General features: G+C 41.0%; 1 protein-coding gene across 1 annotated transcript in view; it reads left to right on the top strand.

Moving 5' to 3' along the window:
- The first annotated feature begins 275 nt into the window (after window positions 1-275).
- HS6ST3 (heparan sulfate 6-O-sulfotransferase 3) overlaps window positions 276-27,492 on the top strand; it is a 959,379-nt gene continuing 932,162 nt past the window's right edge. Inside the window, exon 1 of the mRNA XM_073614385.1 lies at window positions 276-1,278. Within this exon, the coding sequence (XP_073470486.1) occupies window positions 653-1,278 (626 nt within the window). The 5' untranslated portion in view covers window positions 276-652. The remainder of the gene's footprint in view (window positions 1,279-27,492) is intronic.

The following is a 27,492-nucleotide window of genomic DNA, read 5'->3' on the forward strand; positions in this document are numbered from 1 at the left end:
CAGCTGTGGCACCCCCCTGTTTTTCAGATAATTGGTTGAGTTAGTGAACATCAGCTCACACAGAAGTCTGCACTGCGCAGTGGATGATTGGAAGCAGCACATGTAAAGGTATGCCGGGGATGTCTCCTTCCCCACATAACGGCTGAGCTTCATCCATGCTGTATTGGCTCCTCGCAGACTTCACCCACCCCATCAGCAGTCATTGCATTTCTCATTGGCTTAGCTCTGCTGTCTGCAGTGTAGGAGTCAATCTACTCCCTGTTTACATTTTCCATTGGTTAACAATTCCGTCTGCTTCATTCCCAGAAGAAATCCGTGATTGGGTATGAGGAGTGAGACACTGCTCTGCCATTGGCTTGGTGTGAATGAGAAATTCCAGCATTCAGCTCCCATCCCGTTTAGCAGAAGGCGTGAGGGTTTCCTTGTGCAGGCAATGAGTGGAGCTAGCTGAGGATTGCTGCCGAGCGGCCAGGCTCAGCTCATGGCACCTTCACGTGTCCTCCACACACTTGTAACTTTGTTACTGCATTCAACTTAGTGATTTGTATTGCAGCACAAAGCAATCAATGCGTGCCACGCAGGCTGGGATGGGTACAAGCAAGAACCAACAGATCACCCTGAAATTGAAAGCCCGGCTTTCTTATATTACTTGATGTCAGCCAATAGAATAAAGGTACATTCATTCTCCTTTATGAGCGTTCAGGAAAAAGGCTTCTCTGGAATCATGGATGACAGAGCCAACAAGTTGATCCTGGCCCCGGTTCTAGCTGTACTCTTTGTGATGATTGTCTACCAGTACATCTGCCCAACTGGGACCGGCTCCTGGCATTTCAGGGCAGGGGATCCTGTAAGAGAGCAGTCCTCTGAGCTGCCTGCGATGGCAGAGGTTCAGTGGCAGAGTGACGAGGATGAGACTGAACTTCCAGAGGATAACATCCCCCCCAAATTCCAGCCGACCTTCAGCTTCATGGCCAAAGACCTTTACAGATTTGTGGATTTTAACATCAAGGGGGACGATGTGATAGTGTTCCTGCACATCCAGAAGACAGGGGGGACTACTTTTGGAAGGCATTTGGTTAGGAATATCCGCTTGGAACAGCCCTGTGACTGTAAGCCAGGACAGAAAAAGTGCACCTGTCACCGTCCTGGGAGGAAGGAGACCTGGTTGTTTTCTCGCTTCTCTACAGGCTGGAGTTGTGGTTTGCATGCAGACTGGACTGAACTCACCAACTGTGTACCGTCAATCATGGAGAAAAAGGACAGCCAGAAAAATCACAGGTCAGTGCACTGCTGGCAGAGGGTTACCCTGTATAAAGATACGGGTCCAGCTGCAAGTATATAGGGGTCACATCTGTTTGCTGAGCATGCCGATGTACAGCAGGTACACCTTCCAATGTATATCAATGAGACCTTGCAGTAGATTTGAGATTATCTTGGATTCAGTAAAATGTGTGTATTTAATGGCAAATGTAGTAAATGGTCCTGGCTTTTAAAAATTTCCTGTAGAGCTGTATTGTTCATAGGCAGTTGCAGATTTCAGCACAGTAGATAGCGCCGAAGGTTTCAGCACCACTGACTGCGGGGCGGCAGGTTTCAGTCCCACGGACAGCGGCGACAGTTTCCAGTACCATGGACAGCGGCGACAGGTTTCAGCCCTATGAACTGCAGGGCCCAGGTTTCAGCACCATGGACAGCGGCGGCAGAGTTCAGCGCTGTGGACAGCGCATGCATAGTTAAACCATAACTAAGAGACCGCGCTGTTCAGCTCTGTGGTCAGCAGCCGCAGATTTCAGCACCATAGACAGCAGCTGCAGATTTCAGCACCACGGACAGCAGTCGCGTTGTTCCACTAAGATAGGAGACGGTGCTGCATTGCATTCATGCAAGCACGTTCAGGCTATGAAAGCCCTAAATTAGTCCATATACAAGATTGTCCATATTTTGTGTTTTTTTTAAATGTTCTGGCTGCTGATATTGATAAATCACAAGACACATATAGCTAATAACTTAATTCTGCACCCTGCAATGCTTAATGTAAGTCAGGTGTTATCTATACATGATGTTCTAATTACTGAGACATGTTAATTAGTGGTCTATAGCTCAATGTGAACATTACACTAGGGATAAATACAATCAATTTGCAAAAAAGTCAGCTTAGTATGTCATTACCAAAGCAATTGTGCTGTAGAAGATGTTGGATTCAGTCCTCCTGCAGACACATCATTTACTGATAATGGACCCGCATACGTGTTGTGGAGCTATACTTGTTCACTGTACTTACAGAACTTTGTAGGTGCTCTGAGTAGTTATGTCTTCAGTAAAATGATTTGTGGAGTTTTTCTGTGAGTGTTATGCTATGATAGGTCTTAGTGATGGCTGTATTGTCTAGACCAGCCCTTTCTCAACTTTTTTTACTATAATGGAACTTTTAGGTTTTTAGGGACCCCCCGCTTAATATATATAAATATATATATATATATATATATATATATATATATATATATATATATATATATATATATATATATATTGCTTAAGGTACAAATAAATGATGATGAGTAAGTTGTAGATATTATTTGAAATGAAAGTATAAGAAAGGTGGTGTACACATTTATATTTGACACCAAGGGAGGTTTTTAACACCCCTCCATGCTATAGGACAAATAAACTCAGTAATTTCAGTAATTATCTTGACATAAAATAACAATAATAAAATCCAGTAAATACAGTGAAACCTGTGGTGTCCCTTTAAATTAGTGAACAAAAGAAAGTTGGCATCCACATACATTGCTGATCAGTGTAGAAGTGCCACCTTTACTTTGGGGTCAGTGGAAAAGTACCATCATATATTGATGGTCAGTGTAGAAGTGTCCCACTTTCAGAGGTGGTCATTGCTGACTGCTCACAGAACTCAAAGCAGCTGCTGGAGGAACTCTACTTGAGAAAGGCTGGTTAGGTAATTTTTTTCTGGCAACTGCTGTGGGAACTCTACTTGAGAAAGGCTGGTTTAAACTATTTTTCTTTCATATTTGCTTCTGCCTTTAAGAACTGCTTTATCTGGTAAAAATGCGTGGGAGGCTCAGGTTTTGTGTTAGAATAACCTTGCTCCTATACAGTAACTGCTCTATATGATATGTCATACCTTGATTTATGAAGCTTGAAGCAGATCCTATTAATAGATTATTTTGAACAGCATGGATAAAATATATACTTATCTTTTGTAACTAGTTGAGGCCCAAGTATCAACTGTTCATTTGCTGTTGTAGCTAATCAATAAATGTGTTATTCTAATCGGATCACTCTCATTATACTTGTACAAACCCCACTAATTCTGCAGGTTACAATATCAATGATCTTATATGCCATATCTAGTAACCATATCAAATATCAAGTAGTTACCATATCAAACAGATCTGTAAAATCATCAAGTTAAGGCAAACAAGAAAATATTAGATCCAGTGGGTTTATATGTAAACTAAAATATTGTGGTTATGACCAATGTAATTGATTTTACAGAACAACAAAGTGTTGGTCCAAATCCTCCCTATTTTATCCACCCTATTTTATTTAGTTTTGCACAGATAGGGGAAAGGTTTTAACAGTTTTTTTAGGCAGGTTTTTATTGCTGTATGTGCCATTTCAAGACATTTGACCCTACTTACTGTCCCAGTGATAACTTATCAATAGGATAGGAAAGGCTGGTATATCTTTCTGATGTGAACAGAAACATCTACAAAAACACATTTATTTGCTAGTAAGGAGTTACAGCAGCTGTTATTTTTGCTCTCTGAATCTTCCTGTCCCGGTTACACCTACACACTCTTATTTCCTTTCTAGGTATCAATGCTGCAGGGGGTGAGCAGAAATTTCACCAATGAGGAGACCAACAGTAATATACACTTCCTAGAAGTTCTGTCTTACCCACCTTGTTGAAAATTTTTGCTGAAGTTGGGCTATATTACTTTAAAAGTCACTATATGACCTAAAATGGAATGGAATGTCATATAACTTCTACTTACCTGCTAATATGTTAGCTATAATTCATACATTATACTTAAATGTACTATTTAGATAATAGGCCAAGCTGCTAGAGATTCAGTAATGAAGTACCTGAAATGAATATTTGAAGTACGCTGAATGTATATAGATAATAGTAAATGCATAGCTTTTAAAGGCATGCAACAGCTGTTACTCTCTGTGTCAGCTTTGGACATGCAGAGCAATAGCGTTGCTCATATGAAGTTCACTATGTACATATTTATAAGTGAAATAAAAGCTGATAAGGTTAATAAAATCAAGTAATTTTCACTGAACTGCAGAATCTAAAATAACATAGTTATTTTATCTGCATATACATACAGTATATTCATACATGGACCATCATTAATCAACCCCAAGCTGCTTTCAGACGTCGAACTAAACAATGACCTCATCAAAACTAAACTATTTTACTGCCACACCAACAGTAGAAGATATAATTTCCAATGGTATAGAGAAATCAACAAATATACCACAAGTTCAGCTGATCCTTATAATTCTAGAGTTACTTGTGAATGAGTTCATAGCCATCAATTTAGGACGAAACTAAATCAGTTTTGTCTACGGTGCCCATATATGTTATTTGAAATCTCAATAACACTAAAAGCTGTGAGCATGATTTGACTTAATTAGGAACATAACCATAGAGAGCAGTGGGGATATATTAAAGCAGCCAATCAGAAATTATATTTTATTTTTCTGTCCATCCCATAGATGTTCATCCTGTTCTGCATGTTTGCAAAGAAAATCTGTGAGACTTTTCAGACTGCAAATGCACCATGGGGTAGTTAAACCCTTGCGAACGATACTTAAGCAAGTATGAGTGCCTGTTGTCTCCAACAGACATTTTCCAGTGTATTGAAAAATCTGTTATCAATAAAAGATTCTTCCCCTTTTCTGTATATGTTTTGGTTCTTTCACTGAGCATATACTGGTGCTTGATATCATCTGAGTGTGGTTAAAAGCAGCTGTGAGCATATATTTATCTGTTTTAGTAACGACAAGCAAATCTGTTCTATATATTTGATCTGCTTGTGTATAGGCATTCCAAGTTTCTAATAGCTGATTTGTGTTTGACAGCTGTAGGTTACTCTATGTCATATACTTTATGTATAATTTTTAGATTATGTTGTGATTCTGATACTCTTTGCTCTTTATTTTTTAGATACTTTGCACACATTTTATTCAACTACCTGGTGTTAGGAAAGTCAGTCTAGTCAGAGCTTACACAGTGCTAAGGGCTTTATTTGCCCTTGTGACAGTGCTGAGCCAATCAGCAAACACCAGCCCTGCTGTTGAGGAGGAGGGCATCAAGGCAATCTTGCTGTTTTGGTCTGTGTGGGTGAAGCACCAGTTAGCTTTAAGATGTTCTGAAGGCACAGGGAATCCCGATGCACCACACACCTCTATTTTTTATTATATTTATATTATCGAAAGGTAACTTTTGGGGAAAAGCAATATGTAAAAGTTATATTACTAATGTAACGGTGTTATGCTTAGAATTGTATTGGTGTTATGCTATGGGGTTTATTTACTAAAGTCAAATCCACTTTGCACTGCAAGTGCACTTGGAAGTGCACTTGGAGATGCAGTCACTGTAGATCTGAGGGGAAGATCTGATATGAAGACAAGCTTGGCTGATTTTATCATCCAATCTTGTACAAGCAAAAATGCTGTTTTTTATTTTCCCTGCATGTCCCCCTCAGATCTACAGCGACTTGTATTGCAAAGTGGGTTTGTCTTTAGTAAATAAACCCCTATGCATGATAAAACCTTTCCCCAGAAAATCAACAGGCATTTCTATATATATATTAAAGCATTCAACATCTGCTTCTATTTCCTTCTTTATTGCTTTACTGAGCAACTAAATACAGTGAAATTTTTGTGCTACAATAAAGTACTCTTATAACTCACAGATGCATGCATAGTCAGCACTGGCAGGGAAACCATCTCGATTATTTGAGCATCTATAATACAGATGCTTTCTCAGGGAAATCATCAACCTTGGTGCTCATTCACATCATCACTAACCTTAACATGAACACAGCTAGTAAAATCTAGTAAACACATGTTGAATTTAAATTAAAAAAAAAATCCAAAAGAATAACAAAATTTTGTTTGTACTTTTATTTTGTGATTACAGCTGAAATGACTGATGGGGTACCTACATAATGTACATAAATTAATTCGATTACTACCATAGATTGAAAAAGAAGTCTGATGTGTAAAATGTTTTTCAATTGCCCAACAGCAATTATATTTCTGTAATGACACCAGCTTCAAATGATTGATATATTGGGGGTATGCCAAATGCATATTGTAATTTGTAAATTCCATTTTTTTTAATATTGTATATTTCAAGCACTATATTTTACTGTTATTTAATGTTGATGTGGGAACACATGAAAGATGTCAGCAGTAGCTTGGTGGGGTGTGTTAGAGCACATTATAGTTATATCTTGTGGTGGCAGCACAGCAGTAATTTATATATAGAAATAACATTGTTTTTCTTTAGTAGGGTAGGAGAAGACTTGAATCCCTTGCATGTTTTTATTTTTGTGGGTCCAAGTTGCAGATTTTCCCTCACTCCCTGCCTGGTGTAACTGCGGTCAGAAGGACTGGAAGTGATGGTAAATCCCTCTAAAAGAGCTTTGGTTTGCAGGACCGGTCAGGAGTTCTACTTCTTCCACACTATCAAAAAGTAGAAATACATTTTTGGCGTGACATACACCCTAAAATAAAGTTTAATCTGTTTATATTTTGTCTTTCCTGACACTACCACCCTTCATTAACTTAGTAATAACATTTTAAAATAAATCCTTTCTTTTGTATTACATGCCTTAGTTTAGGCCCAGACTCATCACTCAGTCCTTGCTTAATGCAGGCAGATTATGGATAATGGGAGGGGCAGGCATGATGCTGTACATAAAACATCAGGGCACCTTGTCTCAGATCTAACTTTAAGAACCCTCAGCCCTGGTGCAGGTATTGGGCTGGCTCTTTGGAGGTGTTTTAAAAAAATATCAAAATGCTTTGATGGGTGGATATTATTTTTGAGAAATCGATGTCCTGAGCAGACTGCATTTGCATTTAGACCCCCCCAGGTAACAGCCACATGCGATGCTGAAGCTCAATGATTGAAAGAACTAAAATCCAAGAATAAAAGTGGAGGGCCAGCAACTGTCAGGCTGGGGAGGAAAATTTAAATGGTGATGGACATCATTCAGCCTGGAAATTAGACTTTATCTCACTTGCTACAACTTCTAATACATACTGTAAGAAACTTGCTGTAATCAGTGAAATTAAATTAAGTAATTTCAGTTTAAGAGTGTTTGCTGTACAACTATGTGTGACTAAGCTTTAGGAGACAGGTATAATTAAGGTTAAGTAAATTGGTTTGAAGCTGCATAACTTGACTTGGGAAGTTTCTGTAAATAGGTGGTATATCAATATTTATATGTACTTCACATAAAAAGTGTTATACAAGTTTGATAATGTATCACCATTTGTCTACACTTTATATACAGTATGAGTGTGTAAACAGTGATTTAGGCACTAAATTATTTGAAAACAGAGAACTTTGCCATGTGCATGAGAAGCAAAATACTTTTTCATACTGTAAGTCCTAATGTGGCCTTGCACCTGAAAACATTTTTGCTGCCTTTCTCATAGTAGAATAGAAAGCATTTTATTTTTGCATCAACACAATATATACAGATCTTTCCATTATGTTGGGCACAGAAGCAACGAAGCCAGAAAGCCAAGGTACAACATCCCTGTGTCACGGTGGCTTTACTAACATCTGTGGCAACACTTTCTCTGTATTAGAAATTCTGTGCTGTAGCTAGTTATGATCAGTAGTTATACATAGCATTTAGGTATGAATCCATTAATCTTTTATGTAACTCACTTTATAAAAACATAGTGGCATAAAGGTGATGACAATGTAATGATGTAATGTAGTAATGATGTATTATAATATTAAAGTTTTAGAGTGGCTTAAATTTTAGTTATTATTGTGGAAAAACCGAGTGTTAACTATCAGCTATGTACATTACTCACATGCTTAGTCATCAAATAAGAAACTGAGTCATAGATCATGAATTATCTATCACAGTTTTTTGCCTACCAGGAATGCAGATCAGAAATTGGAACATGAAACCAAATAAAAATAGGTCTGACTATCAATTCAGGTACTGTGTATAACATTATACATAATGCATTGCCAGCAACAAAACCAACCACTACTATAATTACATCAAAGTATTATTACAACAATGTTTTTTTTTTAGCAGTGTAAAACAGGGGTAGGCAACCTTAAAGAGGTGGAGATATACCTGAACAACATGGGAGAAGTCAAAGATCACCGGGCACAGTATTGCCCAGTGTCACCTCCTCAAACCTCTAATTGCCATAGTATTGTGTTGCAATCGCGTGCATCGCACGGCAATTATGGGTTTAAATCAGGTGCTGAGGAGGCAACATATCGCCTCCTCACCACCTAACAAACACACTCGGATCGCTTTTCAGAGGAGCAGCAATGCCTGCTGCACTTGTGAATGAGTCCTTAGTTGCATTCCCCTGCTTCTTTTGTGACCTATTAATTAATTAAATGGGGCCACTCTGCAAGCACAATTGCAAGCTTCTGCAGGGTCCAAGGGTTTGAAGCAGGTGGTGAGAAAGTAACAAAATGCTACCTGCTTTAGCCCCTTGTTTGCTGTACTGCACAAGGTTGCAGGGCACTTTCAGAGTGGCCTCATTCACTTCAATGGGTCATGCTTGGCAGGGGCTACACAACACCAACCATGACCGGGCGTATAACACCTGCTGTGGCTGAGAAATGTGTACACCCCTGGCCACTGCAGCTAAAGGTAGTGTGGTTGGGACGGTGATGGTAAAAGCACATCTTAACTATGGGGTTTTACCACTCCCCAAACTGAAAATGGGAATGAGCCCTTGCGTTTGTAAGCCCCCTAAAAGGCTGCTTTCACACTGATGTGCTGCTGTTTACCTGAGCCTCGGGTATAGCACAGTGCATCTGCGATTTTCCTGGGCTAGCTGTGCTTTACCATAGACGTCTATTATATCCTGGAGGTGTGGTGCACTTTCTGAAAGCATTGAATTCAGGAGTTTTAGTGTGCTTTCGGAAAGTGTACCAAACCCCCAGGATATAATAGAAGTCTATGGCTAAGCACAGAAAACCCACAGGAAAGCTTCAGGTACACTGCGCTGCACCCACAGTGTAGGTAAACCACAGCACATCAGTGTGAAAGCAGCTCTATACTGTTATGCCCAGTGTATTGCTGCACATTTTCCTGAAGATCTCTTCTTTCCTGCTGCTGGCACCACGCTGGAGACTGCTAATTGGAATAGGAGATGGAGTGCAGTTAGTATCACTCTGCATGGCACAGGAGCCAGCACTACAGAGGAGGCATTGGCCTATGTGGCTCTTGCGCTCTACTAAAGTTCCAAATTTACAAGTTGTCCCTTTGCATTGCACTCTGCTTAATGCTCTGGGGTGGTGAGTCAGAAAGCCCAGACCATGATCTACCAATCACCTGGCCACAATCTACTGGTAGATCATGCTCTACAGGTTGCTAACCACAGGTGTAAAGTGATGGTATCACTCTCTCACCGTTGGACCTCCTAGTTATTTATTCTGAAGTATGGAAAATCAGATGATGAGAGTGAATCCATCATTTGGCTTTGTAATGATTGTAGAAGTTGGAGAAGTCTAGGAGTTCATGTATAAATATTCCACCACTGAAATAGCAAAATAAATATAAAAAGGCAGCATGCGATTACATTTGCCATTAACCATGAAAATTTTACTTTTCGCTGACATTGATCTTTAACTACTATGTGAACGCCTCCTCTTGAGGTGCATTTACTTTCCTCATTGTACATAAACATTTATCTAAACCAAAATAAATGAACTTCACTGGAGCTGTGGTTTCATGGATTTTAAATGAGGTGAAAGGTAAGCCCATACTGAACCTGTTTTATATTCTTCAAGTTGATGCCAATTGGGACTCCATTTATTTTTTACTTATCAGTGAAATTTGAATTCTGATTGGTCACCATGGGCTACAGCAATTGGCAATTTTGTAACTTGCATAAGTGTTAATCTAGGAGTGATCCAGAGTTCATTGGCTCCTCAGCAAAGTTTAGTAATGTCGCGTACACACGAGCGGACTTTCTGGCAGACTTGGTCCGGCGGACTGGACTCCGGCGGACAATTCGATCATGTGTGGGCTCTCCAGCGGACTTTTTTTCCCAAAAGTCGGACGGACCTAGAAATAAAACATGTTTCAATTCTTTCCGACGGACTCGAGTCCGGTCGAAAAATCCACTCGTCTGTATGCTAGGCTGACGGACTAAAACCGACGCTAGGGCAGCTATTGGCTACTGGCTATGAACTTCCTTATTTTAGTCCGGTCGTACGTCATCACGTACAAATCCGTTGGACTTTGGTGTGATCGTATGTAGGCAAGTCCGTTCATTAGGAAAGTCTGTCGGAAATCCGCCGAAAGTCCGTCGGATAGACCGTCGGACCAGTCCGGTCGAAAAGTCCACTCTTGTGTACGCAACATAATAGTATGGCATGTACTGCACCTATTGTCCTTATCCTACTGAACAGTTGGCTAATAAGACCTTACCATAGCAATGGTCATGTGCAAAGTGTGGCACGCTGTAAGGAAAGTGGATTTAAAACCAAATGTTCAGGTTTAGATAGGATGGTATACTGTATCTTTTTAACACAGGTAGTTGTGAGACTACACAAGAATGGCAACCACCCTAATTTATAACTAGCTTTTGAAGTAAGGTGCGCATGGAAAGGCATCGCACAGTACAAACAAACAAACAAAAGATTTCCCAGCACACTTACCAGCTAGCATGCAAAAAAAATGGCACTGTCTAATCATTTATGTTAAAAACTGAGGTTTTAGTTGCACACATTTGCAAATATATGCGGAAGCCACAATGCCTGGTCAAGTCTCCTCTGTAAAGTGTAGTCCTAACTCTATATTTGAGGGTCTTTAAGTTGGATAAATTAAGGGCAGTTATGCCTATAGGGACCCCATTCTTCCTTAAAGACATGGGGACATATTAAAAGTCTGGAAAGAGCACAATGGCAGCTGAACATGTCCAATGTGTCCCCTCACCAAGTCCAGCAAGCAGGCTATAAAAGAATGGCAACTTTTGAAGTAAGGTACACATGGAAGGGCATTTCCCAGTACAATAAAACTTAATATTTCCCAGCACACTTACCAGCTAGCCTACAACTCCCCCCCATCAAAATGGCACTGTTTAAAAACCTAACAGAGGTTTTAGCTGCATACATTTGCAGATATATTTGGAAGCTGCACTGTCTCACAAAGACAGTGCCTATTTGTTTTTTGTTTTTTACTTTGTAGGCTAGCTGGTAAGAGTGCTGGGAAATCCTTTGTTTGTGGTTATGAGACTACCTTGCCAGGTTGTGCATGTTCCTGATCTTGGAAACTGTACTACACTGAAAATGCATTCTGATACTGTTTACACTATCCTGGCTACTTGGCTCAGTTGTATGGTGGAGGGGCAGTGAGCAGTCAGCCTTAGTGCGCAAACTGTACATGACATGCTAAGATAACAGAAAAGATTTTCACATCTCTGCAGTGAAGCTAACTGTGAAATAATAATTTAAATAATTTTACTGAAGTAAAGTTCTGGCTGAATATATATAGCTTTGCAGCGCTTAGGAGTGTCTGGTGTGAGAGTGTGGCACGGCAGATCAACTGAAAAGGAAAGAGAGAGATATTGCTAAGTGAAGGCATAAGTTAAGTGAGCAAAATTATGGTTGCATGCAAGACCATGTTGGGCAGTTAAAAAGTGAAGTAGTTTATTATTGTATATAATTTCGTTAGCAAAGAATTTGATGGTGTTAACAGTAGTTACAGACTTAAATCTTGGATGGAAGTGACATTTTACTAGTAGAGTAAGGCATTCAACATAAAACTGTTTTTCTAGTTTCCTTAGACAATAAAACTGGCCATAGCTTCAAAATGTTGCTGGTTTAGCAGGGACCAGACAGATTTAAATCAGTATGTGGCTTGATTGACTTCTGTTGAAGGCACATGCTGGAAAAGTTTTGCTAATCAGTGGATGTCCTGTCTGGGGGCGGGGGGGATTTCCTGCATCCAAATAATTTATGTGGATGGAGGGATCTGTTTTTTTTTTTTTGTTCAGCCCGCTTGCAGAATGAAAAAATATACCCATCTATGGTCAGCTTAAGGCCAGGGATACAGTGGTGATTAAACTAATACATTTTACTGCTTGATGGTAGCCACCTCATTTGTTGCACACTGAAATCAATGCGGTGATAATGAGACTGCTACTAACAAGCAGTTTAATCTTTTAGTGCCAAAGAGATTTAATTGACAGTGTAGTCCACATTAAGATAGAAAAATATTTTTTTTCCCAGTTACAAACCCATGTACTAACCAATGCCAACCAAGCAAATTCATCCACTTTCATGTTTGACTACAGTAAATAAAAATCAGATTTTTTGCAATAGATAACTATGCTTTACACTTAGACACTGCACTTTGTATTCAATGGTGTGAACCTCTGCACTGTGTGAATGGTATATATCAAATGTGTTTTGTGTACCAATTAATAAAAATCAATATTAGTCAATGATATGTGTATAGGTCGCTGCAACTCCTGTTGTGTTCCCATGGCAATAAGATAAAATATGGGGTTGCACAGCCTCACAATAACAAGTCAAAATAAATACTGTGACAGTGAAGGCCTAAATATGCAATAGTGTAAAACATCAAAATAATCACATGAAAAATCACACATAAAGATCATTAAAGTGCAAATGCTAATGGTGAATATGATGAGTTCATATATAAGCTGAATAAAAGTCCAAATTCCAAATGTGATATATGTCAACCACCTTCTTTTAATCAGATGATATTGACATGTATTCTTATATACTCAATATAGTGCCCTGGGTGTTTATCTATTGGAATTTGAGATTGCTGGAGTACCTTGGAGGCCCATTGGGCATAGTATTCAAAGGCCTATAGGAGCCTTTTATGAGGTGAGAGTTCTGTGAGCACAGAAGTTTGCACAGAGGTGGAAGTGCACTATATTGAGTATATTAGAATACAAATCGATATAATCTGAAGAGAATGGTTGACATACATCAAGTTTGGAATTTGGACTTTTATTCAGCTTGTATATGAACTCGCCATATTCACCATTAGCATTTGCATTTAGGTTTACGTGTGTTTTTTCATGTGATTATTTTGTTGTTTTACACTACTGCACTTTGTATTACCTTGAATTAATGTTATAAAAGAATCATATATGGTAGTAAGCAATTCATCCAGACTCATGGAAAACTCAGAAGTCCTTGAGAACCAAAGTTGGCAGATAATGTACTTTACCATCAATATACTAAAATATAAATAAATACCCCAATTATTCCCAAGCGCATGCCAACACTTTTCTCTTTTGTGTGGAAGAAAATATGTGCTTTGGAAACTAATCAAGCAACCTATTCTATACTGTAATTGCTGTGAAGCAGTTATTTGAAGCTCCATTAACTGTCTTTACTTATATCAAGGTTCAGTGCTATACTTTATTTGTTCTGCTGATGATACAATTTGTTTTCTTATTTTTGAGCAATGAATGCAACTTATACCACCAATACAGAAAAGAAAATAGCAAGCTAATTTTCCATTCTACAATAACATTGCAGGACTAGAACAAATTGTGTATTTTTATGAGAAGAATGTATAAATGGCCTCTTATCACCCAGAAGTCTTTATACTTAATTTTTTACTCATTTGCACCCGCTTAAGGCTTGCCTTGGGCACTTGGAAATTAGGATTTATTGACCATGCCCTCTGGGAAAGTGAAATGAATCATGGTATGAATGGGCTGCAGGCTTTCAGACAGTCTTTCTTGTTGGATCCTTAGTTGCTGAACAGCTGTACAGTCATGTATATTAATCAGACAGGATTTATAGTTAGGCACAGCAGGCCTGTGACATTAGTAACTTTCTTGGTAGAGAATTCAACAGTATGATAACTCATTTATGTAGTAAAATACTTTTTTTTTCTATAAATTTAGAATGCTGTCCCTTTATCAAGTCATAATTATACATTTAAAGCAAAATGGTTGCTTGACATATATAGCAGTAATTTGCAAGTGTGATATTGTAAAAACCCTGCAAAAAATTAAACCTGGATCTCAAAATATTATATGTGCATAGAACTGCCCAGCAAACACATAGTTACATAATTAAATAGTTAGTCAGGTTGAAAAAAGATACTAGTCCATCTAGTTCAACAAAAAAAAACAAAACATGATTTGTATGTTCTTTTTTGCAGGCACTACTCATTTATCACATGGGGAAAAGCTAAATCCAAAAGGTACTATGGGGTTGATTTAATAAAACTGGAGAGTGAAAAGTCTTGCACAGCTCTGCACAGAAACCTTCCAGTTTTTTGGCAATGCCTGATTGAGCAAGTTGAAATTAAAAGCTGACTGGGTACCATGCACAGCTTCACCAGATTTTGCACTTTCCAGTTTTAGTACATAAAACCCTATATCTTAGTTATGCTCAGACATACTGTTCAAATCTCTAGATCACTGAATACAAGGAAAGAAGGATGTGTTATGGATGTCTGAGCTTTAAAATGATCTCCTAAGTCTTTTTAAAGCAGCCCCTGTGCCCCTTCAACCTACTAATACTTTGATTGATTTCTAAACAAGTGTCCAGAGGTATGGAACAAAATATTTCAGTGCTGGGATGCCAATTCCAGTTTTTTTTTAACATAAAGATTGTTCTTTGGTGCAAAGCATGCTGTTGTGGAAGAGGTGAGTATGCAAACAATTTGTTTAAACCCCCCACAGATTGAATAACCAACCTGTCCAGCAGTTGTTGAGCAGTGTGGTCAGATAGCTCCCTTTCTCACCCCTCTGCTGTCTGACTATGCTCTTAGCAAGAAGACAAATACTTAATGAGGGCTGATTGAAAGTGCTCATTTCTAGCAGCATGCACATGCTGGAGACAAGTGTGCCATTCAGCACATAAGAGGGTGGGGTCAGCTCCATTCACAACACAAGTAAAAGATCAGTCAACACTGTTGTGCTGTGTGGTCGATCTGCCGGCACAGTTTATATTTGCTAGCAGCCAACAGATTTAGCATGAGAGTGGGGGTTACAGGGAGGGTTAGGGATTTATAGAATTAGTGTGGTGGGTCCTAATAAGAAGCAACACGAGCTCCACACCTTAAGTTGCCAGTGTTGAGATCATATTGATAAAAAAACAAAATTATTACTAGAGGTAGCCTGTTACAGGAAAAATAATGGGAAAAGCAATGTCAATTTTTAATATTTGTGAGTTTATTATGTCCATTTTAACCCTGTTGCTCTTGGCAATGGACCATGAGTACCAGGTGATAAATAGGACTTTGGTGCTATCTGCCAGCTAGAACTTATACCAACTTTCTACCAGAAGTCCATTTAAACCCAGTCATTCCAGTGAAGGAATATGCAGATGAATGGTTGGTTCAATGAATATGTGACGAAGCTTAGCCAGTAAAATATTGCAGTTATGAACACAATTATGTTTTTCTTAAACTGCATGCAAGCCAGAATTTTCAGATCAAATTAGGGACATTGATCTTGCATATGGTCCCTGAAACACTTGTACATATGTGGGTTAAACATCTTATATACTAGTAAACCCTATCCATTCTGACTAACAAAATGTTTATAGCCCCAGCACAATATGAACATTAGCAAGGTATGTAACTAATATACATGTATATCAAAGCAAATTACAGTTATTGTGAGGGCTGGGCTCAGCCCTTCCTTCTCTGAGCTGGCCGCTCAGCTGTTGGCTAATTGCCAACTCCCATCTCTCTCCACAGTTACCCAGCTGTTGTTGATTCTGCTTGTCAGTCCTGCCTACTTAAAGCTGTCCAGCTCACTTGATCTCTGCCTTCGCCTTTGTCAACATCACTGTGACTTTCTCCTGCGTTCCTGTTTGAAGACTTGCTCGGCTGATGTCCCTTCTGGCTCTTGATCCTGCTTGCTGTACTACTACGTTTATCTCTTGCTCTCTGACATTGGCTTGGCTGACTACCCGATCCGGTTACTGAACTCTGGCTTGTTTTGACTACGCTTACTCTGTTTACCTTTTATTATTATTATTAAACAAGTGTGATTTAACTATACTTCTGTCTCGGTCTGATTCATGGCTCCTGATAGTAGGCGAAGGCCATGAATTTAGAAGATACAGTCAATCCACTTGTTGGTGATACAAGTTGCACGGCTCACCTGGAATCTCCCACTGTGGCTGGTCTGGGCCGTCCCTGCTGCTGCGCCAGTCTCTGTGCAGGTACCGTAATTACATTGTCTCATTCTTACCTGGTACTAATAATGTAAGGGCTGACGCCTTGTCACGACAATTTTCCTCCACTTCCAAGTTGGAGTCGGTTCCGGTTCCTGTGATTCCTCCTGATCGTATTCTGGCTATGGTTTGCACCAGTCTTACTTTTCCTTTGGGTGACAAAATTCTTTCTGATCAGGTCCATGCTCCTCCTGAGAAACCTTGTGACCGCTGCTTTGTCCCAAAGAGTCTCCATACTGCCATGCTCCAGGCTTACCATTCTCCCAAGGCAGCTGGCCACCCTGGGAAGAATCAACTCGTTTGGGCCACTTCCCAACAATTCTGGTGGCTTAGTCTACAGGCTGATGTGACTACCTTCGTAGCTGCCTGTTCCGTGTGTGCTCAGAGTAAGACTCCAAGAAACCTTCCAGTGGGCCTCCTACAACCCATACCAATGGAGAGAGGCCCTGGACCCACCTGTCTATGGATTTCATTGTAGAATTACCCAACTCCCAAGGCAACACTGTTATCCTTATGGTGGTTGACCGGTTATCAAAGATGTGTCATTGTATTCCACTTAAGAAGTTGCCCACTTCTAAGGAACTGGCTTCCATTTTTTGCTCAAGAGATCTTTCGCTTACATTGGCTACCCAAGGTGATTGTCTTGGACAGGGGTAGTCAGTTTGTGTCATGGTTCTGGCGAGCCTTTTGTGCACAGTTGGGAATTCAGCTTGCTTTCTCCTCTGCGTATCCCCCGAAGTCTAATGGGGCAGCAGAACGAGCCAGTCAGTCTTTGGAGCAATTCCTATGTTGCTATATTTCTGACCATCATAACAACTGGTCAGACCTATTACCGTGGGCAGAGTTTGCTCACAACAGTGCCTTGAATTCTGCTTCCCAATAGTCCCCTTTTTTAGGCAAATTATGGTTTCCAACCTTCCATGTTGCCTGACTGGTTTGTCCCCCAGAGTATTCCTGCATTAGAGAAGCATCTCCACGGTCTTCGTTCCTCTTGGGCAGAAGTTCAGGAGGCTTTTCAACATGCTACTGATAGGTACATAATAAAAAAGGTGCAGCGCTAAATCAATAAATGACCATAGAGAGAAATACAGGGAGCAAAAAGAAATGTCCAATAATAAATGTCCAAATAAGCTGACATAAATCCACCAGGAGTGTGATGATAACAGCAAACAATTGTGACTGATACTGGAACCCTTCACCATGAATCGAGTGGCCTCTCACCTGGTCCCAAAGGTAATCAAGCAATCATATAAGGTCAGCAGGTAACAGGAGATCTTTATAACAAGGGACTCCTCCGGGTGATCAGGTGGCAGGTGGGTATCATTAGCCACTTTATAAAACTCTGGTCAGGCCACATCTGGAGTATTCCGTCCCGTTCTGGTCTCCAGTCTTCAGAAGGGATGTGACAGGTCGGACTGGATGGACTATTGTCTTACTGATAGGTACAGACTCCATGCTGACCGCAGACGCCTGCGTGCGCCTTCCTACCAGGTTGGGGACAGAGTCTGGCTGTCGTCTCGCAACCTCTGACTTTGTGTTCCTTCTTTGAAGTTCGCACCTCACTTTATTGGGCCTTTCAGTATCCTTCGCAGGATTAACCAAGTGGCTTATGCCTTGGATCTTCCTCCTAGTATGCGCATCTCAAATGTGTTTCATGTCTCCTTATTGAAACCTTTGTTCCGCAACCGCTTTACCACCTCGGTGCCACGTCCTCACCCTATATGAGTTGAGAACCATGAGGATTATGAAGTACAATCCATTGTTGACTCCCGTAGGTTCCATGGGCGCATACAGTACCTGGTGCATTGGAAGGGGTACGGTCCGGAGGAACGCTCTTGGGTCTCATCCTCGGACGTACATCCCCCTGTCCTCCTCCGTGATTTCCATAGACATTTTCCCCTCAAGCCTGGTGGTCCTCCGAGGGGGAGGGGTCATTGAGGAGGGGGTACTGTCAGGGCTGGGCTCAGCCCTTCCTTCTCTGAGCTGGCCGCTCAGTTGTCGGCTAATTGCCAGGTCCCATCTCTCTCCACAGTTACCCAGCTGTGGTGATTCTGCTCGTCAGTCCTGCCTACTTAAAGCCATCCAGCTCACTTGATCTCTGCCTTCGCCTTTGTCAACATCACAGTTACTTTCTCCTGCGTTCCTGTTTGAAGACTTGCTCGGCTAATGTCCCTTCTGGTTCCTGATCATGCTTGCTGTACTACTACGTTTATCTCTGGCTCTCTGACATTGGCTTGGCTGACTACCCAATCTGGTTACTAAACTCTGGCTTGTTTTGACTACGCTTACTCTGTTTACCTTTAATTATTATTATTAAACAAGTGTGATTTAACTATACTTCTGTCTCGGTCTGATTTATGGTTCCTGATAGTTATGCTGTATATTTGATTTAATAGTTACCATCCACAACATATAACTACTGTGTGAAAAGCACAGCTTTCATACATAGCACAGGCAATAAATAAAGTGTAAACATTGAATGTAATTGAAATGATCAGTAATTGTAAGTAGGTGTCATACAAACTGAGTTGGAAAAGCATACATTAAATTGGAGATGGTAAATGTTGGTTTTTCCTCAGTACCTTATTTTCTGGTACTGAGCATTTTAGTGCAAATCTTTCAAATGTATATGTAGCCAACATTTTTTTTTGTTTGTTTTACAGTGGTCATTTATTTTGCTGTTTGTGCCTCTGTTGGGAAGATTTACACTGCCTATTGGTTCTGATGACACTTGTTACCTGCATATAAGTGATTGGAAACCTCTTCATCTGTAGTTGTCACAAAGGAGACGTTTTCCAGAGGGAACATTTGTTCTAGTGTCAGTGGTCTCATATGAGAGGATGACTTAATTGAGATTTCCTCCTCTCATTTTCTGAAACATGTTCATCGAGACACATACAATGTTATTTCTTGTTTAGTTTGTAATCTGGGGGTTGAACATAAATAGGAAAAAATGCAGCATATTATATACAGAATATATTTACATCCAAGAACAGGTAATGTCAGAACAAGTAGGAGGCATAGCACTCAGGGAGTTGCGCATAAAGTATCCACTAACAAGAACAACAATCCTACTGCACAAATAGCATAGATAAAATAAACACAAGGCATGATGTTTACTAGCATACTGTAAAGAATTATCAAGTTTGAAAGGTGCCAGGTAAGGACCTTACATGAAGATGCCTGTAGATGGTATAGGGTAAATATTATAAGGAGTGAGAGAATACAGCTCCCGGGAGCTATGGAAGGGGAAAATGCACTACCAGGTATTTGTCGTTAAACAAGTGCTGCTGCTAAAACAGACAGGTAGAAAAAGATATAGAAGAAAGAAAAGAAGGGAGAAGGATGGTAAGAGAGGAGAAGGGAGGAGGGAAGAGATGCATCCCTGGGGGAATGTGAGACTCTGGATGTCTGAGGCATGAGATAAACAGGAAGCGTGTTGCAGAAGCCATCTTGGCAACATTGAGATTCATCAAAAGTAGGGGGTAAAAATTGGATTACCCAAGGACGCCATAGTCTCTCATATTTGTGTACTTTGTCCAAATACACAACCTTAACACATACAGTCCCTGACAAAAGTCTTGTTGCTTGTGTACAAATTGACCTGAAGTGCCGCTAAAATATATTTCTAATCAAGATTATGTTACAAGAAATGGGTCATTTTAATCCCAACAGCTTTTGTAATAATGTTTCAGTGCAAAATGAAACTGACAAAAAGTATTCTAATATTCACAGCTTGGTAAAGCTCATTGAGTCAATTTTTGCCAAGACATAAGTGTTGTCGCCTTGTTATATGAGCTTCACCTGTGACTATTATAATAATGGATCAATTAGGTCTCAGGTGTGTATAAAAAGAACACCAGTACACTAGACCTTCTCAGCTGCAACTAAACCTCTGCAAACATGCCTAAGATTCACACGGAGACTAAAGTGTTGATTATCAAGAGGCTGAAGACCAGATCCACTGCTGATGTGGCAGACACCTTCAATGTGTCTCAGTGTCAAGTTCAGAGGATAAAAAAAAGATTTGAAGAGACTGGAGACGTTTTGGACAAGGCCAGGCCAGGCCGACCCCACAAGACAACTGCTCGAGAGGACCGTTTGTTGGCTCGAAAATCCAAGGCCAGCCCATTTTCCACTGCAGCAGAGCTCCACGAGACCTTTTCACCGGAAGTCCCTGTGTCAACAAGAACAGTTTGTCAGATTCTGTCTCGAAATGACCTCCATGGTCAAATCAGTGCCCATAAGCCAGCACTAAACAAAAGACAATTGAAAAACCGTGTGGCATTTGCCAAGGGCCACAGCCTGCTAAAAGGATGGACTCTGGAAAAGTGTCAGAAGGTGGATTTTTCAGATGAATCTTCTGTTGAATTACACCACAGTCACCGCAAATATTGCAGGAGACCTACTGAAACCTGCATGGAGCTGAGATTTACCCAGAAAACTGTGAAGCTTGGTGGAGGCAAAATCATGGTCTGGTGTTACATCCAGTATGGGGGTGTGCGAGGGATCTGCAGGGTGGAAGGCAACATCAATAGTCTAAAATACCAAGAAATCTTAGCTACCTCTTATATTCCCAACCATAAAAAAGGGCAAATTTTGCAGCAGGATGGTGCTCCATCGCATACTTCCATCTCCACATTAAAGTTCCTTAAGGCAAAGAAGATCAAGATTAGGGATGAGCTTCGTGTTCGAGTCGAACCCATGTTCGACTCGAACATCGGCTGTTCGATCGTTCGCCGAATTGCGAACGTTATGGGCCGTTCGCGCTAAATTCGTGTGGCGCGTCACGGCCCATAATTCACTGCGGCATCGCAGTGCATTGCTGGCTGATGATTGGCCAAGCATGCACTATGACCCGCATGCTTGGCCAATCACAGCGCTGTCAGTAGAGAGAGCTGTAATTGGCCAAAGCCAGGGTGGCTTTGGCCAATTATGGCTCAGGGGATTTAGTACACACCCCACACTATATAAGGCCGCCTGCACGGCGGCCCTGTGTAGTGTGTGTTCCGGTGTGCTGAGAGATAGAGAGAGAGAGAGACAGTGTCATTTGATTTGAGTTAGATAGATTAGGCAGAACAGTCAGTCAGTTAGCTGCACTTACAGTGTATTGTGTATATATATGCATCCCAGGTGTTGCATATATATATATACACTGTATTCAGTTTAGCTAGATCCGTTCCTGTTATCTTCTATCTAGACTATTTACATTTAATGCAGTGCGTCCTGCTCACAGTGTTCAGCTAGATCCGTTCCTGCTATTTACATTTAGTGCAGTGCGTCCTGCTCACAGTGTTCAGCTAGATCCGTTCCTGTTATCTTCTAGACTATTTACATTTAGTGCAGTGCGTCCTGCTCACAGTGTTCAGCTAGATCCGTTCCTGCAATTTACATTTAGTGCAGTGCGTCCTGCTCACAGTGTTCAGCTAGATCTGTTCCTGCTATTTACATTTAGTGCAGTGCGTCCTGCTCACAGTGTTCAGCTAGATCCGTTCCTGCTATTTACATTTAGTGCAGTGCGTCCTGCTCACAGTGTTCAGCTAGATCCGTTCCTGCTATTTACATTTAGTGCAGTGCGTCCTGCTCACAGTGTTCAGCTAGATCCGTTCCTGTTATCTTCTAGACTATTTACATTTAGTGCAGTGCGTCCTGCTCACAGTGTTCAGCTAGATCCGTTCCTGTTATCTTCTAGACTATTTACATTTAGTGCAGTGCGTCCTGCTCACAGTGTTCAGCTAGATCCGTCCCTGCTATTTACATTTAGTGCAGTGCGTCCTGCTCACAGTGTTCAGCTAGATCCGTTCCTGTTAAATTCCTACTGACCGGCAGGCTTGTCTGGTTACAGTATATAAAGCTACCTGAAGAAAATTACAGGTGTTCTATTTGATCCTATTAGTACCACGGTCAGGCAGCTAGACTATTTACATTTAGTACAGTGCGTCCTGCTCACAGTGTTCAGCTAGATCCGTTCCTGTTATCTTCCTACTGACAGGCAGGCTTGTCTGGTTACAGTATATAAAGCTACCTGAAGAAAATTACAGGTGTTCTATTTGATCCTATTAGTACCACGGTCAGGCAGCTAGACTATTTACATTTAGTACAGTGCGTCCTGCTCACAGTGTACAGCTAGATCCGTTCCTGTTATCTTCCTACTGACAGGCAGGCTTGTCTGGTTACAGTATATAAAGCTACCTGAAGAAAATTACAGGTGTTCTATTTGATCCTATTAGTACCACGGTCAGGCAGCTAGACTATTTACATTTAGTACAGTGCGTCCTGCTCACAGTGTTCAGCTAGATCCGTTCCTGTTATCTTCCTACTGACAGGCAGGCTTGTCTGGTTACAGTATATAAAGCTACTTGAAGAAAATTACAGGTGTTCTATCCCAGCTTAGTGCAGCTACAGGCCATTAGTATGTCTGGAAGGCCAAGAAGGAGAGGCAGACAGTCACAAGCCAATAAGAGAGGGCAAGCAGGCTCTGTGTCTAGTGCTGGTCGTGGAGACGGTGCATCCTCATCAGCACGTGGCCATGGGACACGCTTGGCCTTTTTTTCGGCAGCTGGCCATGTTGAGCCGCAACATGCGGAAGACTTGGTCGAGTGGATGACCAAGCCGTCCTCATCCTCCTCATCCTCTCTCACCCATGCCCAGGGTGCTTTGTCTGGCAAAGCAGCGGCCTCTTCCCTCAGCTCAATGTCATCAGTGACTCCTTCCCTAGCTCCACCATGTCCTCATGAGGATTCCCTCAAACTGTTTGACCACAGTGTTGGGTACATGCTCCAGGAGGATGCCCAGCGTTTGGAAGGCTCTGATGACGATACTGAGCTCGATGAAGGCAGTAACATGAGCGCGGACAGAGGGGGTGCCCAAGAAGGACAGCAATCTGGCAGTCATGCTCCCCCTGCTGCAGCATACTGCCAGGTTTGCTCCAGTGATGAGGAGGGAGGGGATGATGAGGTCACTGACTCAACGTGGGTGCCTGATAGGAGAGAGGAGGAGGAGGAGGAGGAGGAGGAGGAGGAGGAGGAGGAGGCGGCAGCACATCACCAACGAGGCAGGATGCCCTCCAGGGGCCCAATTTTTCTGCCCCTGTCTAACAGGGGCGTGTAATTACAATTTTTGAAGCAATAATTTGCAGCAGGGCTCGTTCCTGCGTTCCAACTAGAGTGTCTGTGAGGGGTTGCAGTGTTGTGGCACCAGCACCAGTGCCTAAGGCCTAATTTTTCAGCTCCTGTTCAACAGGGGCATGTAATTACAATTCTTGATCTAATATTTCACAGCAGGGCCCTGTGAGGGCTTACAGTGTTGTGGCCACAGCAACACCTAAGGCCCAAATTTCTGCTGAGTATATAGGGCAGGACCCTACTTTCAAACATCTAACTTACAAACGACTCCTACTTGCAAACGGAAGGAGACAACAGGAAGTGAGATGAAATCTACCCCTAGGAAGGGAAATTCTCTCCTGTAAGAGTTAATATGGGAAAACAAGTTCTCCTTTCCACTGATGCTTTCCAATCCTTGTTCCACAAAAAAACCCAAATTTTCAAAAAACATTTTTCATTGGGACAAAAAAGTGAGGTGAAATCTTCTGAAGAGGAGGAAAGACAGCAAAACAAATGTCACAGGGGTGATAACCCTTCCCTATGTTTTCCAAAAAGCTTAGAAAAGATTTTTTGGCTGGAGCTAAACACGTTAAAAATGTTCAAAATTACAAACAGATTCTACTTAACAACAAACCTACAGTCCCTGTCTTGTTTGCACCGCCTGTATACTGCTGTTCAGAGTATATAGGGCCTGGTGGCCCCACACCTTTCCTTATTTTAATTTGGGTGCGGGGTTCCCCTTAATATCCATACAAGACCCAAAGGGACTGGTAATGGACTGGGGGGTACCCATGCCGTTTGTCTCACTGATTTTCATCCATATTGCCATGACCCGACATGACATTAAACCCGCAAGCAGTTTTAAATGAGATTTTTTCCTTTAAAAATGACATTTGGTGCAGGGACTGTTCTAAACATGGGAAACACGCGTCACTTTACAGGCATACTATAGACACCCCCCAGGTACGATATTTAAAGGAATATTTCACTTTTTTTTTTTACTTTAAGCATCATTAAAATCACTGCTCCCGAAAAAACGGCCATTTTTAAAAGTTTTTTTTGCATTGATACATGTCCCCTGGGGTAGGACCCGGGTCCCCAAACCCTTTTTAGGACAATACCATGCAAATTAGCCTTTAAAATGAGCACTTTTGATTTAGAACGTTCGAGTCCCATAGACGTCAATGGGGTTCTAACGTTCGTGCGAACTTTCGGTCCGTTCGCGGGTTCTGGTGCGAACCGAACCGGGGGGTGTTCGGCTCATCCCTAATCAAGATGCTCCAGGATTGGCCAGCCCAGTCACCAGACATGAACATCATTGAGCATATGTGGTGTAGGATGAAAGATGAAGCATGGAAGATGAACCCAAAGAATATTGATGAACTCTGGGAAGCATGCAAGACTGTTTTCTTTGCTATTCCTGATGACTTCATCAATAAATTGTAAGAATCCTTGCCAAACCGCATGGAAGCTGTCCTTCAAGCTCATGGAAGTCATACAAGATATTAAATTTGGATCTCACAGCACCACTACTTAATTTGCTGACATATTTTTGGATTTTCAGTAAAGTTTTCAATTTCTGTATAGGCGACAAAACTTTTGTCTTGCCAAAATTTGACCTGTCTGTCTTGATTAAATGATAAATCTTTTTTCAGTGAACCTTTTTTATTTCAGTGCATTAAACATCATTTGAGAGGGCTTTACCTTTTCATATGAGCTATTTCTAACACCAATTGATTAATTAAAAGTCAGGTTAATAGCAGGAGTTTCTACAAAATAGAGAAGCGACAAGACTTTTGTCAGGGACTGTACAGTGTTATAACAATAACAAACAATCAGCATCCACATGTGAATCCAGCTGCAGGAATCCACTGGACTCTTGTTGCACCTAGCACATAAATCCTGTTTGAATGAGGCCTAAACCTTAGTATACCTTAACCCTTATCCTGTTCCTTGGCTTAAGATTATTGTAACAGCTTCAGGTTGAGTTTCATTTTTTCTGTAGGCTGTTATTCAGGATTTGCTGCATGTTGCCTCATTGATGCATAAATCCTACTAACTAATAAAAGTGATTGTAAAGTCTCGTTTTTTTAGTTAAAAATAACAAGCATACCTGCTCTGTGCAGTGGTTTTGCACAGAGCAGCCCGGATCCTCCTCTTCTCAGGTCCCTCTTCTGTGCTCCTGGCCCCTCCCATCTGTAGAGTGCCCCCACAGCAAGCAGCTTGCTATCGGGGCACCTGAGCTGAGCCACAGCTCCATGTGTCCATTCAGACATGGAGCAGATATTTGCCAGCACAACATGGATTGACAAAAGTGGCTTTTTAATGGATTATTTATTGCATGATCACAACATGTTGTGATCATGCATTAAATAATCCATTTGGACTCCACATTTGTTGATCCATGGTGTGCTGGCAAATATCTACTTTGTGACTTGAACCAGTATCCAACTGGTTGCTGCTGCAGTACCCAAACTTTGAGAGCTTATCCAGGAACGTCTGTGATGGGAACATGAAGTATTTATTCAGACATGGAGCCGCGGCCTGATCCCACCACCTTTCTCTCATTGGCTGACTGGCTTTGATTGACAGCAGTGTGAGCCAATGGCACTGTGCTACTGTCTCAGCCAATGAGGAGAGGCGTCCTGGGCAGCCGAGACAATCCTACAACATAGCTGGATCGAGATGGGGCTCAAATAAGTATTAGAGGGTCTGAGGGGGGCTGCTGCACACAGAAGGCTTTTTATCTTAATGCATAGAATGCATTAAGATAAAAAAACATCTGCCTTTACAACCACTTTAAGTCCTTCTTTTATACAGAGGAGATTTATATATGAAAATAAATGTTTTGACATAGGCGTATTTTCTGTATCTGTATTTTAAACTTTTGATACTTTCCTTAACCTTTTTTGCAGCATTTCTAAAGTATATATTAAAGCATTTGTTACCCCAACGCTTCATATTCATGATATGTGTCTGCTGTACCATGTACTTGTATGAAAAAGTATCCTGTTCTCTTTGTATTGCTTCCTTTATGTGAAGTCCCTGGTGTTCCTGCCAGTCCCTCTGCTTTTCTATTAAAAACTGACCACACAGAGCAGGAGAGCACACCGTGATCAGTTCTCTAGCTGTGCTGGGAGCTCAGTGTACTCTCCTTCAGTGATCAGACTTGTCCTGACATGCCCCAGCTGCACAGTCATTCACTGGCAAGCTCAGTGTGCTGCTGCTTCTCCCCCCAGCTCTTATGCAGCTGAGCACAGAGGGAATGTGATCACTTATAAAAAAGGAAAAAAATTCATAATTTTTTTTTTTTTTATATATCTATATAAAAATGTTTTGCCTTTCATCTCTATTTTAAACTGAATGGGTTGTTTTCAAGGTGATCATTTACAATCACTTTAAATTATTATGGTATCTTTGTTTTTGTTAAGAGCACACTTATAGCTGAACTGCCAGCTTTATTTTTCTAATTTTTTTAAGCTATCCATGTAAAAAACAACATTAAAAAAGTATTATTTATTAAAACCCAACGTCTGTAAAAATGTTTTCTTATTTTAGTTTTGTACAACGTTGTGAAGGGTTAGAACCACTGTCAGTTTTTGTTTCCATCTATGCTGAGTGTATTGCCTTTCATATTTGTCCTAGTAACCATTGCCTCTGGTACAGAAAGTCATGAGAAAATAAAATTTTGCAGTTGTCACTGGAAGAGGTGCTATTTTTGTTCCCTTGGGGTAGATGTATCCTCACTTTCAGTCCCATTGACAGGGCATGACAAGAACAGGAAGTGTTGAGCTATCTCTCTGATAGGAACACAGAAGCAAAAACATAAAAGAGCTATCATTTAGTATAGTGGGTAGGAGTCACTCTTTGTCTTCCTGCCCTGGTGACACCCAACTTCTGTCATTTGGTTCTTGTGTCACCAGGACAGAAAGTAAA

This window comes from Aquarana catesbeiana, linkage group LG02, assembly GCF_042186555.1.
Source record: "Aquarana catesbeiana isolate 2022-GZ linkage group LG02, ASM4218655v1, whole genome shotgun sequence".
In the NCBI taxonomy this organism is placed as follows: domain Eukaryota; kingdom Metazoa; phylum Chordata; class Amphibia; order Anura; family Ranidae; genus Aquarana; species Aquarana catesbeiana.